The sequence below is a fragment of the Oncorhynchus gorbuscha genome, linkage group LG06 (genome assembly GCF_021184085.1).
Source record: "Oncorhynchus gorbuscha isolate QuinsamMale2020 ecotype Even-year linkage group LG06, OgorEven_v1.0, whole genome shotgun sequence".
Lineage (NCBI taxonomy): Eukaryota > Metazoa > Chordata > Actinopteri > Salmoniformes > Salmonidae > Oncorhynchus > Oncorhynchus gorbuscha.
In genome coordinates this window covers 22,162,809-22,176,406 of record NC_060178.1, presented here as the reverse complement: position 1 = coordinate 22,176,406, position 13,598 = coordinate 22,162,809, and the positions used below count along the sequence as shown (strand labels likewise).

At 43.5% G+C, this 13,598-nt stretch overlaps 1 protein-coding gene across 2 annotated transcripts in view; it reads left to right on the top strand.

The window, feature by feature from the left end:
* LOC124037688 (TLE family member 5-like) overlaps positions 1-13,260 on the top strand; it is a 37,069-nt gene extending 23,809 nt beyond the window's left edge. Inside the window, exons 2-7 of one of the 2 annotated variants that reach the window (XM_046352649.1) lie at positions 306-394; positions 3,155-3,218; positions 6,820-6,864; positions 8,259-8,321; positions 8,660-8,734; positions 9,846-13,260. In XM_046352649.1, the coding sequence (XP_046208605.1) occupies positions 306-394; positions 3,155-3,218; positions 6,820-6,864; positions 8,259-8,321; positions 8,660-8,734; positions 9,846-10,070 (561 nt within the window). In that variant the 3' untranslated portion in view covers positions 10,071-13,260. Of the gene's footprint in view, positions 1-305; positions 395-3,154; positions 3,219-6,819; positions 6,865-8,258; positions 8,322-8,659; positions 8,735-9,842 lie in introns of both variants that reach the window. The other variant, XM_046352648.1, reaches the window with a different exon arrangement.
* Positions 13,261-13,598: the final 338 nt, after the last annotated feature.

Here is a 13,598-nt window from a genome sequence, read left to right as displayed (position 1 = left end):
AATCTCAATTTAATCCATTTTAAAGTCTGGCTGTAACACAGAATATGGAAAAAGTCAAGGTGTGTGAAGGCACTGTATCTGAATCCTATAATTTAAAATGGTAAATATGGGTGCACTCAATTGGCTTAATTTCTCCGAAATGTTTCAACAGTAACTACAGAAACGATCATCTTAGATGGTTTCTGTCAATCCCCATGTGCTTTTTGAGGTGGAACGACCCTAGTGTGAGCCAGGCCAGACTGGTTTTTATTTCACTGACGTGTTTTGATGGTGTCTGTCTGTCTGTCTGTCTGTCCGTCTTGCAGGCTTCATCGCAGCAGCTGAAATTCACAACCTCCGATTCGTGTGACCGAATCAAGGACGAGTTCCAGTTCCTCCAAGCACAATACCACAGGTATCCATATAGCACTGTTTCTCACACAAACCCTTCAACCAAGGCTTATCTGAGGGAACTAGGGGTTAAGATACCACCTGTCTGCTATTTGTGAATACTCTGAGCATAACCATATCTCTGTAGGTGAGTGTACAGATTAGAACACTTGAATTCTATTCTGCTATGAGTTATGTTGCGTAAGTATACAGTGTGCGGTACTAGAGTACACTGCTGCACATGGTTCTGTGCAAAAGCTCACTGGAATAACCTACATGATTAGAATATCAAATAAATCACAGCAAGACTAATACATTTTATTTTGCCCCACTGTTAAACCCCCTTCAGAGGCAGATGGAAGCAGGTGAAAGAATATGTATTCTATGAGTGTGCTGTTGCTCCAGAGGAGAAGACATGAAAATATGACATGTGTTTTAAGAGCAAACCAATGGATGTGTGTGTCAGTTCTATTTAGAACCCTAGTCTAGAACTTTGTTCTCTTTCATGTAATAGAAAGCACTGTTATTGATGTCCTGCTATAACCACAACCTAACAAGATTGGCAATTGCTAGATGGCACAAGGTCATTTATTTGACCTGGATTGAGATGTACCAGAGAGTACAGTGTATTGCTCTGTTTGATTCATGACTAAATGTGTGGAGTTCGTGGATCTCATGGTACCCAAGGAAGGTTTCCGCTTTATGGATTTCTAGCCTTTGAAGCAGCAGGGCTACAACTGCCTCTGATTCCCTCCCTCTATTTACCTGTGGTATAGGAACTAGGAAGTGTATTGGCTGAGGTTTTCTTTCCTCCCTGTTCTATTGAGCTTCATCAGAGGAGAAGCAGATAAAAGCCTGCATGTTTGTTCATTGTGTGAAATTTCTGTCTCTGATCATCAGTCCATTCCTAGTGTAGTAGGAACACCTCAGAGCCTGGGCTTTGGTGTGTAATTCCCTAGACAACCCACCGTTTAACCCCCTTCAGAAGCAGTTGAAAGAATACCTTTTCTCTACACCGTATTCAGAGCTTGCATACACGCGTCCTAATGACTTGAGCCGAGGAGCCATAGACGAGGCTTTGTAGAAGGCTGCGTTCAGCCCTTTTAGGGAAATGTTCTGCAGGTGGTCTCCTGAGCATAGCAGTGAGCATTGTAACTGTCACCCCTCCCCCCCTCACATGCATAAATAGATCAGGGAATACATAAATCAAAATAAAGATGACAGCAGGAGCGATTTAGAGGCGGAAGGAGCGGCAATAAAACTCCATCAAAGTGTCGTTTGAGAGCGTCTCTCCGAGCCCCCGGGCCACCTCCACCAATCACAGGCGCACAAAGACAATCACAATCCGCTCTCAGGTAGGGTGGCAGCAGGGGAGGCTGGTTGTCATGACAACCAACCCCTGTGTTTGCGCACGCGCTGCTGCAGATATTATTATTATTTTTAGGAGGAAAAAGCGATTTGGCTAAGTGAAGGCTGCAGGCGAAAGAGGAGTAGAGATGGAGGGAGGGAGGGAGGGAGGGAGGGAGGGAGGGAGGGAGGGAGGGAGGGAGGGAGGGAGGGAGGGAGGGAGGGAGGGAGGGAGGGAGGGAGGGAGGGAGGGAGGGCTGTCTGAATGAAATGCGCCCCCCTGAGCACTTGTTTGGTCAGAGAATCTGAGGACTGCTGTTGAATTGTAATGAGGTTTATTCTTTAAAGGAAAATATTTGTTTGTAAAAAGAACTCAATTTTAGATGTAAATGGCATAGGACCGAAAAGGGTCCAGACACCTGTTTGTTTTGGTGATTTCACTTGTTTTTGATAGACTTACCACAATCAACGAATCACTTCCTCATTCTCGAGTTGTGCGGTATGAGGGCCCTGAAAAAACATGAACAAAAACAAATGCCTGTGTATTGTCATTCTGAATCTCATCTCTAATCATCTAGTCCCCTATGCAGAAGTCCAGACCGGGTTTGTCCTTATAGTATAAACTTATGCTTATCAAAAACAAGTGAAATCACAAAGGTGTCCGGACCCATCTATAACATGGCATATACATCAAAAATAGAGATTTAGTTGTAAAAAATAAAATAAACAATCATTTAACCTTTTCACTTTGGGCTGAGTTAACAGCGCCGCTGCTATGATCCCATTTGCATCAACTATTTTTCCATGTCAGTGATGAAGTCAGCGGTGTCTATGAGCAGCATTTTCCCAGTTGGGGACAATGATGAGGATTCGCCACAGCTAACGCTCTGCCTAATTTGAGTCTTCATTCACAGTGACGCTGACGGCACAGATCTAGATCCCAAAAACAATCATAACGTGAACAGACCATTATAAACCCTGGTCTGATATTCAGAACTGCTTCCTCCTGGTTAATGTTGATCCACTGGAACGCTCTACAGAGGGGGATGTCAACACGGACGCCATTCTAATATGAAAGCTTGTGATAAGTGGTGTGACAGTAGAGGCTTGGCCTCCTTTGTCCTGTCACCTCCTGTAACTCTTGCAGCGAGCGCTGTGACATGATTACAGCTAATGGCTGTCTGCGACACAGAGCAGAGCTGCACATCCACGTCATCCACCAACCGTCCGCTTTTTATAGGCAGGACATTTAAATCACTCTGGGAATACGTATGGGTATTTTATTAGGGTTTATTTGGAGGCTTTTTTTTCTCTTGGTGGATTGACACCTTGTAAGATCCGATGAGGGACGGATGAAGTCATTTCCTGTCTTCCTGAAGAGGTATGAGTGATGCTTCCTGGAGCCTAAATATTTTCTATTTTGATCTCTTCTCTGCAGTTTGAAGCTGGAGTGTGACAAGCTGGCCAGTGAGAAGTCTGAGATGCAACGTCATTATATCATGGTGAGGTTTTTTTTGTGTTTGTGTCTCGCTGTGTGTGTGTTTGCCTGTGTCAGCCTGTGTGTGTGCTACTGTGAGTGACCCTGCTCTGTCAATGTCACTTTTTAGAAGGACATTCTACTCAAATGCATTAAAATGTAATGATGACACCATGAGTACAAAGTATAAGGAACTGTTCTTTCCATGATGTAGACTGACCAGGTGAATCCAGGTGAAAAGCTATGACCCCTTGTTGATGTCATATCACTTCAATCAGTGTAGATGAAGGGGAGGAGATGGGTTAAAGAAGGATTGTTAAACCTTGAGACAATTGAGACAGGTGTGTGTATGGGTACCATTCAGATAGTAAATGGGCATGACAAAAGGTTTAATTAAGTGCCTTTGAATGGGGTATAGTAGTAGGTGCCTGGCGCACCGGATTGAAGAACTGCAGCGCTGCTGGGTTTTTCACGTTCCACAGTTTCTTGTGTGTATCAAGAATGGTCCACTCTCCAAAGGACATCCAGCCAGTGGTCGAAAACCGGTCATTGATGAAAGAGGACAACGGAGGTTGACACACATTGTGCAGAGCAACGGATGGGCTACAGTTAGTCAACTGACAGTCCAGTACAACATTGGTGCCCAAAGACCCATAAAACAACGCACAACTCGTCGTACCTTGACACAAATGGGCAATGGCAGCCAACGACCTTTAGTGTTCAACTATTTTCAGCAAAACAACAAGAAACTGCGGTTCCAGTGGGCTAAGGAACGAAAACACTGGAGAATTGGAAAACATTGCCTGGTCTGAGTGCCGGGTTCCTGCTCTTTCAAGCTGATGGGAGGATTAGGGTATGGACAAAACCACATGAGTACTGTACATGCATCCATAATGCCATGTTTTGACATTACAGGCTGTTGTTTGAATGCCACAAGGTAGGGCTGGGCGATATGACGATACATATCGTGTGACGATAGAAAAACGTCTATCGTTTCATATTATGCTCTATCGTTTATTTCGTGGTGTTGCAAATCACACTCTTTACAGCAATATTTTTTGTCAATCGGATTTCGCTTTGCGTTTTTCACACACGTGCCATGTGGAAGGAAATTTGCAACACAAACAAACATGGAGGAGAGTGAACGTGACACAGAGCACAGAGACACGGAGCTCGTACCTACTTCGGTCGCATGGGCGTGGTTTGGGTATGAAAAGTCTGAAACGGACCAGAAAACCATCCTCTGCAAAATATTCCGCTGGCCGGTCCCGACAACAGGCTCAAACACCACTAACCTCTTTTACCACCTACGCAAAAATCATGTGAAACAGTACGGAGAGAGTACGGATGAGACCCAAAAAAGTACAGTTGAGTGCTCAAAACAAACCCCTGACTCAGACGTTACAAGAGGCTTTTGCCCGCGTCACACCATTTGGCAAAGGATCACGAAGATTGAAGGAGATAACAGCTGCCGTTACAACTTACGTCTGCAAAGACATGGCCCCAATTTACACGGTGGAGAAACGGGTGTTTCGTGAGTTGGTGCTAATACTCGACCCAAGGTACCAAATGCAAATACCTTTTTATTTGTTGAGTATAATGCAAAATGTAATAAGAAATAGGCCTTTACATGTGGTCGTTTTATATAAATGATTTATTAATTGAATTGACGGAAAATTTGTATATCGTGTTATGTATCGTTATCGGGAAATTAAATGACCGATATGAGTTTTTGGCCATATCGCCCAGCCCTAGCCACAGGATATCTGAACATCATTGCCAATCAGGTGCATCCCTCTGCAAATTGTTTTGTTTTTTTCGTCTCAGGGAAGCTCATCTGCGTGCTTGTCGTCCTCACCAGAGTCTTGACCTGACTGCAGACTGCTGGAAAAGTGTGCTCTTCATGGATGAATCCCGGTTTCAACTGTACTGGGCTGATGGCAGACGGTGTGTATGTCATCATGTGGACAAGCGGTTTGCTGATGTCAACGTTGTGAACAGAGTGCCCCATGGTGGTGGTGGGTTTATGTTATGGGAAGGCATAAGCTAAGGACAATGAACACACTTGCATTTTATCGATGGCAATTTGAATGCACAGTTACCGTGACGAGTAACTGAGGACAATAGTCGTGCCATTCATCCGCTGCCATCACCTCATGTTTTAGCATGAAAATGCACGGCCCTCTGTTGCAAGGATCTGTACACAATTCCTGGAAGCTGAAAATGTCCCAGTTCTTCCATGGCCTGCATACTCACCAGATATGTCACCCATTGAGCATGTTTGGGATGCTCTGGATCGACACGTACGACAGTGTTTCCGCCAATATCCAGCAACTTCACACAGCCATTGAAGAGGAGTGGGACAACATTCCACAGGCCACAATCAACAGTCTGATCAACTCTATGTGAAGGAGATGTGTCATGCTGCATGAGCCAAATACAGATGCATATCTATATTCCTAGTCATGTGAAATGATTAGGGCCTATTTCATTTCAATTTACTGATTTCTTTATATGAACTGTTTTTAATTTTTGTTCGGTGTATATTTGGGGTGCCGCTGCTAAATGAATATAGGGGAAACTGCATTCATACCACCCACCACCACCTCTACAGGCAGCAGGATGATTAACACTGCAACAATATTTATTCTAGGATTATTTTTTTTTACAACAGGTCATTGAATTTGGCACCATTTTAGTCTAGCAACTACAACATACAGCAATATTGAAAATACCATCTCGCTCTTTTACCTTTGTCTCCTGTCTATACTCTCCCACCAGTTTCCTCTCTAGCCCTGTGCCCATCTCTCTCTTTTTTCCATGGCATTGTTCTCAGTCTTTCTATCTCTCTCCTTCCTCTTATGATTTTTCCTCTAGTCTCGTCTGTGGTCCTTTTGTCTCTGGTGTTGTCATCCTCTCTCTCTTCTCTTCCCCCCCCAACACATACTCTCCACCTCTAGCTAATCTCATTGTCTCTGGCAAGGCCCGTGTAGCTGTCTGATTCTGTCTCTAATTGATCCGTTGACTGGCTTAATCTCATCTAATCTGTGCAGCGCTGCACTCGTATCCATCAGCGGATCAGTGTGTGTGTGTGTAGCCCCAGCCTGGTCCACCCTCCCTTAATTGCCTATCGGGTTCCCCTGCTTCGCCGGCTGCTATCGCCAGCACCTCAATTTCCCCAGCACCATAATTGCTTTAGGGACGTGCAGTTTCGGCTGGACAGCCTGTACTCCCCGTCGAGCGCGTGCGTGTGTTTGAACGCTGGAGCCTGTGCCCTCACAGACAGAGCTGGTGATTTAACAGGGCTAATGCTGAGCCACTGGCCTGCTCATTAACACCGAACACACACACACACCATCCCTTTCCGTCTCACAGCGACACAGGAGGACAACTGGGTGGGTGTGTGTGTGGGTGGGTGTGTGGGTGTGTGTGAAGGGTTTTACCTGGTGTAACAGTAATGACATGATGCATGAAAACCAGGAGATGGCTCCTGTAGGTGGCTCTGTGGGACAGAAGATTGTCTAGCTATATGCATTTCCTGTCTACACTTTACAGGACATAATGGAGTTTCCATCTTTCTGTTATTATACTGTATAACAACGCCTCATCTTCCTTCTGCTTTACAGTACTATGAGATGTCCTATGGGCTGAACATCGAAATGCACAAGCAGGTAAGTCTCTCTCTCTCTATGTTAATAGGAAACCCTTCTTCAGCAGTGCTGTCGGAGATGGGAATTGGTTCTTATCATCATGCCCCCTGTAGACAGACAGTGAAACATCTCTCTCTGGCATCGCTGAGAAAACATCCCTATTCAGAGGGATTGTTCTAAAGGAAGGAGCAGTACAGTACTGCGCAGGGTAAATCTCTAGTCTCTGTATATTACTACATGGACAGTGAAGAGTAGCATACTGCTGTCTAAGGGGCTAATCCGGTGCCTATAGATCGGGGGGGTTTTGTTGGGAGGTGGGGGTGGTAATTTATTGGGCCGGCTACTGGGGGAGAGCGATGGGCCTCTGTGGACCCGGCCTTATCTGTGACCTTGTCTGGCGCGCTAAAAGATTGACGGCTCCTCCCTGACAGCCACACCGGCAGCAAAGAACACGCAGTGAAAAATCTAGTCACGCACACACGCTCGAGAACATACAAGCTCATACACACACAGTCCCCCCTGCTCTGCCTCATGAGTACAATTCATCACCCCTACTCCTTTATCTGGCGGGGATGAAATATTTAGAAAATCTGTGTGTGCGCACTTGTGTGTGGATCCCCAATTATGTTAGCGCGTGTGTGTGCATGTGTGTGTGTGTGTGTGTGTGACTGGGTGCAGATGAACTGCGGCAGCATTAGAGGGTTGAAATTGAAGGGGATGTGTAGAACTGAATGTCGAGGAGAATTCACGCCTGCTCTCTCTCTCACTCTCTTCTCAATTTTTATATTTCTCCATTTCTATCTTTTTCTTTGTCTTTTTAATTTTTCTCTTTCTTTCTCTCTTTCTCTCGTTCTTCCTCCCTTTTTTTCTTTCGTTCTCTCTTTCTCCTCCCCAAGCTTTCTCTTCTCTCCAGCTGAGGAGCTCCAGACAGTTTAGTCAGCTTGTACTGGGGATATATTGAAAAGGGGTTATTGTTTCTTCTTTGTCTCCCTCCACTTAAAAAAAAAATCCCATCCCTGCCAGTTGCAAGACCCCCTCTCCGGTTAGCTTCGAATGAATTGTTCTCCCACCTGACAGAACATTCGGCATTTTCTCTTACTTTCGTGTGTGTGCATCATATTCTTCCTCACATATAGAAAGAGGCACAAAATGCATTTTAAGAGGAGAGCGAGATGTCAGTGTACATGATGATGGAGTGATAAGTGTGGTGTTTTGTCTGGAATGGCGGTGTGTAGTAAATGAATTAGGAAGTAACACAATTAACACTGCTTTGCATATTGGAGTTTGTTATGATAATTACTGCTGGAACGTAAAGTAATATATATGTGTGCTCTTTGGGAGGGTGGGGTGTATGTTGATGTGAGACTCAGGTGGTGTTAAATGAAGCTAAGGGCTTATGTGTTTTATCTCCTCAGGCTGAGATTGTGAAGAGATTGAACGGGATCTGTGCCCAAGTCCTCCCCTATCTGTCCCAGGAGGTAAGAACACCCTCTAACCTCTGACCCCTAACCCCACGTGGTGCCCTGCAGCCTGGAATGAGATCATTCTTATTTGACTCCTTTCCCCCATATGTATCTTCATTCATCATTGCGAGCCCTGTAATGAAAGGGGCCAGAGCGCTCTGCTGTGATCCAGATAAGATATGCTAATTTGTGTCCATGACGAGATGACCCATTACAACATGGGAATGGATCATTGATTCTCTATCAAAGCCCAGCCTTGTGTTAGTGACTTAATAATTGAATGGGTGAGGAGCACAGTGTCAGTGTTGGTAGTATTGAGCCATCTAACCCCCCTACATGTGTGTGTGTCCCAGCACCAGCAGCAGGTCCTGGGAGCCATTGAGAGGGCCAAGCAGGTCACCCCTCCAGAGATGAACTCCATCATCCGGGTAGGCTGCTCCCTCCAGGATGTCCTCTATGGGTCTGACACTCATCACTATCTAGCTATCAATCCATCATTATGATGATGCATCTGATGCTCTGGGTTTTAATGGAGCTTTATGTTTGGTGCTTTACTTGATGATGATATTGATGATGATAAAAAGGTATTTGTCTGGAATTTGTCAAGGCCCAGTCTTACATGTTGTGGAATGGATGTGCACAGTTTACACTTTTTTTTTTTTTAATTGTAAACTTTTAATGTAACATTTTAATTCAGCAAATAAAGACTAATGGCATTGACAAAATGATTGGCACCAATGACCAAATGAAGCATTCAAAGACAAGAACACTCTCCCTACAATCAAACATGGGGGAGCTTTGATACTACTGTGGGGTTGCTTTGCTGCCCCTGGTCCTAAATGTGTGCAGGACCTTGTGAAATCAGTCAATTATCAATGTTATATGGAGTCCAATGTTGTTGTTTTTAAATTGGGTGTCAAAAAAAAAAGTGTTTATAAACTGTGACGTTAAAGGTTGTTGGTCATCCAGTAGGACAACGACCCCAAACACACATCAAAAGCACCCTGGAATGGTTCAAGAAAAAGCGCTGGACTGTTCTGGAGTGGCCAGTGAAGAGTCCAGATCTGAACCACATCCATAACCTATGGCAAGAGCTAGAAACAGCAGTTGGAGAAGTTTTCTGTAGAAAAGTGGGCTAAAATGCCAATAAAAGTTGCAGCAAGCTCATTGGCTACAATGGCTACAATAAGCAGTGGCTACAATAAGCATTTGTTGGGAGTTATCTTGGCCAAAGGCTGTTCAGTGAAATACTAGCTCCAGGGTGCCAATATGTTTATCCATGCCATTTGTCTTAATTTTTTACATTTCAAATTGTCAACTTAAGTCTACAATATAATGTATGATTCTGCGATGTTGAAAATCCAATAACATTTGGAGACCAAAAGTTGTTTTCAAATTTAACTTATTTTCAAAGAAATAGGTAGTTCTTTTAAGAAAAGTGCAGGGCTGCCAATATCTGTGTGTGTGCACCTGTGAGAGCCATATGTACCCATCTCTGTGTTTCCTCTGTGTTTGAGCTGTGTGTGTTGTCCACAGCAGCAGCTCCAGGCTCACCAGCTGTCCCAGCTCCAGGGTCTGGCCCTGCCCATGACCCCTATGCCTCTGGGCCTGAGTCAGTCAACCCTGCCGGCCGTCACCTCCTCTTCAGGCCTCTTCTCCCTCTCCTCCATCCTGGCCTCGCAGGCCCAGCTGGCAAAGGAGGAGAAGGCTTCTCGCGAGGGAGCTGACAGCCACCGTGAGGAGGACGGGGACAAGTCCGACTAGAGCTCCCTCCCGCCCTCTACCGCTGCGTCAGAGGGCTGTGGTCCTGTATATCTGCTATCCATGCCAGTCCCTCTCCTCTACCCCATCTCCCCCTTTAGTCCCCCGACTTCTACGGCCTATCTGATGCATTTGCCGTCATTCCAACTGCTTCAATTTGTGTACAGTATAGATTTTTTTTACTATCATTTCTTTCATGTATATATCTTTTTATTTTGTTTTTTATTTTTGTGATTTGAGCTTGACTTGTCTTTTTGCTCATTTGTTTTTCCCTCATTCTGCTCCGTTTATGGCCCAGTGGTAAATGGATCTGTGTTTTTACACCACCCTGGCTGAGCGTCTCCTTCCTCTCTTATTTACCAAGGCCCATCTGGGAGCCTGAATGTCACATAGTATAAGTGGAATAACAAACCAGAAGAGATCCAACAGACCGGCTCGCGTCACCCAGATCTCTAGCCTCTGTTGTGTCAACTTGATTCAGTTGGTTGATGTGGGGTAACTCTCACAATACTGTTTTCATAAACCGACTTTTAGACAAGAAACAGCAAAAACTGTCTGTTAATGTCTTAATCCTAGCGTCAAAATCCTGCATTGATATCAGTGAGAAAATGTTCTGAAAATTTGTTGGCCTCGCTTTGATTTTCAGGTTATGATTCCTCCCCAGGTTAAGGAGAGTCGTTGAAAGATGTTAGTCTTCTTGGTGAAGCGTGTAACTTGGTGACTCCAGTCCCCAGAGAGCCCTGTCTAACCCACTGAGCTACTTTAGATCGCTTCCATGAAAGGCATGCTATCAATACTATCATAAAAGTCTGAATGTACAGATCGCAGCGATGATTAACATTGTGCGAGATAGAAAACACCTTCAGATATTTTCTCTCCCTGGTGGTGATGCAGTAAGAGAGTGCACGTTGCCTCTTCAACACTAGAAAGCAGTAAGTCTTTTAGAAAGCAGCTCTGACATCCACTGAGTCACCTCTTTTGAACAGGGATCTCTGGTCTATTCTAGGAAACAGGTTGACATCTCGGTCTCTCATGTTAGGCAGCGGCATAGAACAAAATGTCCACTGCGCCCACTATCTTGTCACTCAAAAGATGAGTCTCTGTAAGAAGAAATTATGCATGATTTAGCTCTCGTATAGAATACAAATACAGCACTCACAAATGTGGATGCATTGTCCATGGCCAATGAATAGATTTAAATGAACGTTTTTGATCAGTCATTTGAGTAGATGAAGCACAAATCGCCATTATTTTGGTGTGCATTTACATTTCAAAAAATATATATATATTTTCTACAAACTCCAACATGTTTCTCTCAGCCTGTTGGAGAAAGTGTGCGATTATTAGCTCGACCTGTAAATGCCGCTGTAGGCTAGAACTAAAGGTTGAATGGTGTAGAAGATGTGAAGCTGACTGCTGGTTTTACTGTACGATTGGGAAGGGATTGGTGTTATTGTCTGACCATTGCTTTGATCCCAGCCTGTTATACAGCGTGTGATGTATTGTATGTTTTTTGTATTCCCCTTATATTAATAGACATCCTCTCTGTTTGATGGTGGGTTACACTGTGAGGGTGTAGAGATCTGTGTAAATGTCTTAGATAAAGTGTCACAAGAGAACTGATTTCATAGCCGTATGTGAATGCATTCATTAACCTCTGTAATATAGATTTGAACTTTGGTCAGTCAGTGGTGAGCCTGGGATTGACATGTGGCTTTTGTTTTAAGTCTAATACTGCTTGTGAACAGCACAACTTACTCTTATCGACGTAAACCGTAGTGATATGCAATGCGTGTGGGTAGATGCACACAAACGCATGTCTCTTGGAACTGTATTCCTTTCTATTAGCCACGAAATGTTTTCAAGTTTGGTCCACATTTTCTGTGATCAATACACTTGTTTGAATATTATCGCTATGAAATAGAATGAGAGTAAAAAGCTTTTAAAGATTCCGCTAAATTAACGATGTATTTGTTTAGTAGTGGAGGGCCAGTTTATGTATACAGTTATACTTCTAAAGCTTTATGTGTGGGTGAAAACGCGCTATGGTGATAATTTCACCTATGTTATAAAATACATTTTGCCAAGACAAATGAGGTTCTTCATGTTGTGAATCGATCAGTTGGGTCTCTCTAACATATCATTCCCATTATATCCCAAAAGTCGGGTTTCATAAACAAATACATCCGATAATAAGCACTGAGTTCTGTTGACAGATAGCGGTGCAGGTTTCGCATAACAACTTTTGAGGATTTGACATTTTGTGGTCGTCTTGAAAGTTTCCACTGGTCGCATGAACCTAAATTGGCATGAGCTGAATTAAATGTAAAAGGCTTTGAAAATACGCTCATTGCTCAGTTGACATTTTGGAGAATCTTCAAAAAGGAATATAATTTTTGAATTAATATGAAAACCATATACTAAAATAAGAAAGTACTACGTCATGTCTCAAATCGATATCCATATTACCTCTAATTTATGTCCTGCGGCTTCGAGAAGGAAGATGAGTTCAATGGGAAAGTGAGCCTGTCAGGTAACCAGTAGCCTTAATTCTTGCACAGGATCCAGCCTAGCTGACACAATGCAATTTTCCAGATTTTTGACCCTGTTTTTTTCTCTGGCTTCCATTGATTGTCACCCTAATTCTGGCCATCCTACAAGGGTACACACTCCAATAACTTTTGAATGGCTTATGATAGAGATATGAGGTTTGGACCATTGGTTTTCTTAGATGAGTAACATTGTTTTGCCAATTGGTCAAAATATGCGTTTTTGATTGGACACCACCGGTATATGGCTGCATCTTCTGTGTCTGTCCTGGATGATTCCTGTGCTCTGTCCTACAGTACTGATGTGACACTAGAGGAAGTGCAGTACTTTGACCTATACCTGTCGCTCTTTAACCCTTGACCCACTGTTTGCCCTTTACCCGTTGCCCTGTAGCGTGAAGCATTGTAAGCATTTTGAGCTTTGTATAGGTCATTTTTTGAATACATATTTTGTGTATAATGGAAAAAAACTGAAGTTCATACTTTGGCCCCCAAAAAAACAAACAATTTGTGTCATGTAATTATAGCTTCATTTAAAGAAATGGTGAAATATAAAAATAACAAACATTTACTATAAATAAATGAAATGTTCTGCAGTAAGGAAGTACTTTTGGTGCCTTTACAAATAAAGTCAATCAAATCAATTGTTGTCTGTCCTGTTTTGTTCTAGTGCATCTTGTCCCAGAGGCAATGCAGTGGAGCTAAAGCATCAATGGTGTAATGTTACTATACATTTCTCAGTGTTACTACTAAATGAAGGATGACCTTTTGATGACTAATACTAACCTAGTAGTCTGTGAATGCCTGTGGAGCATTGAGGTCCCTGTAGTTCATTGACACTCCACACGGCGGAAGTGTTGATTTAAAAACATCCTGTGTCATTTCTACACTGCTGGATAATTGCTGAGGTGTCCCTCCATGTGCGTCAGTCGCAGATAATATAATAATAATATATGCCATTTAGCAGACGCTTTTATCCAAA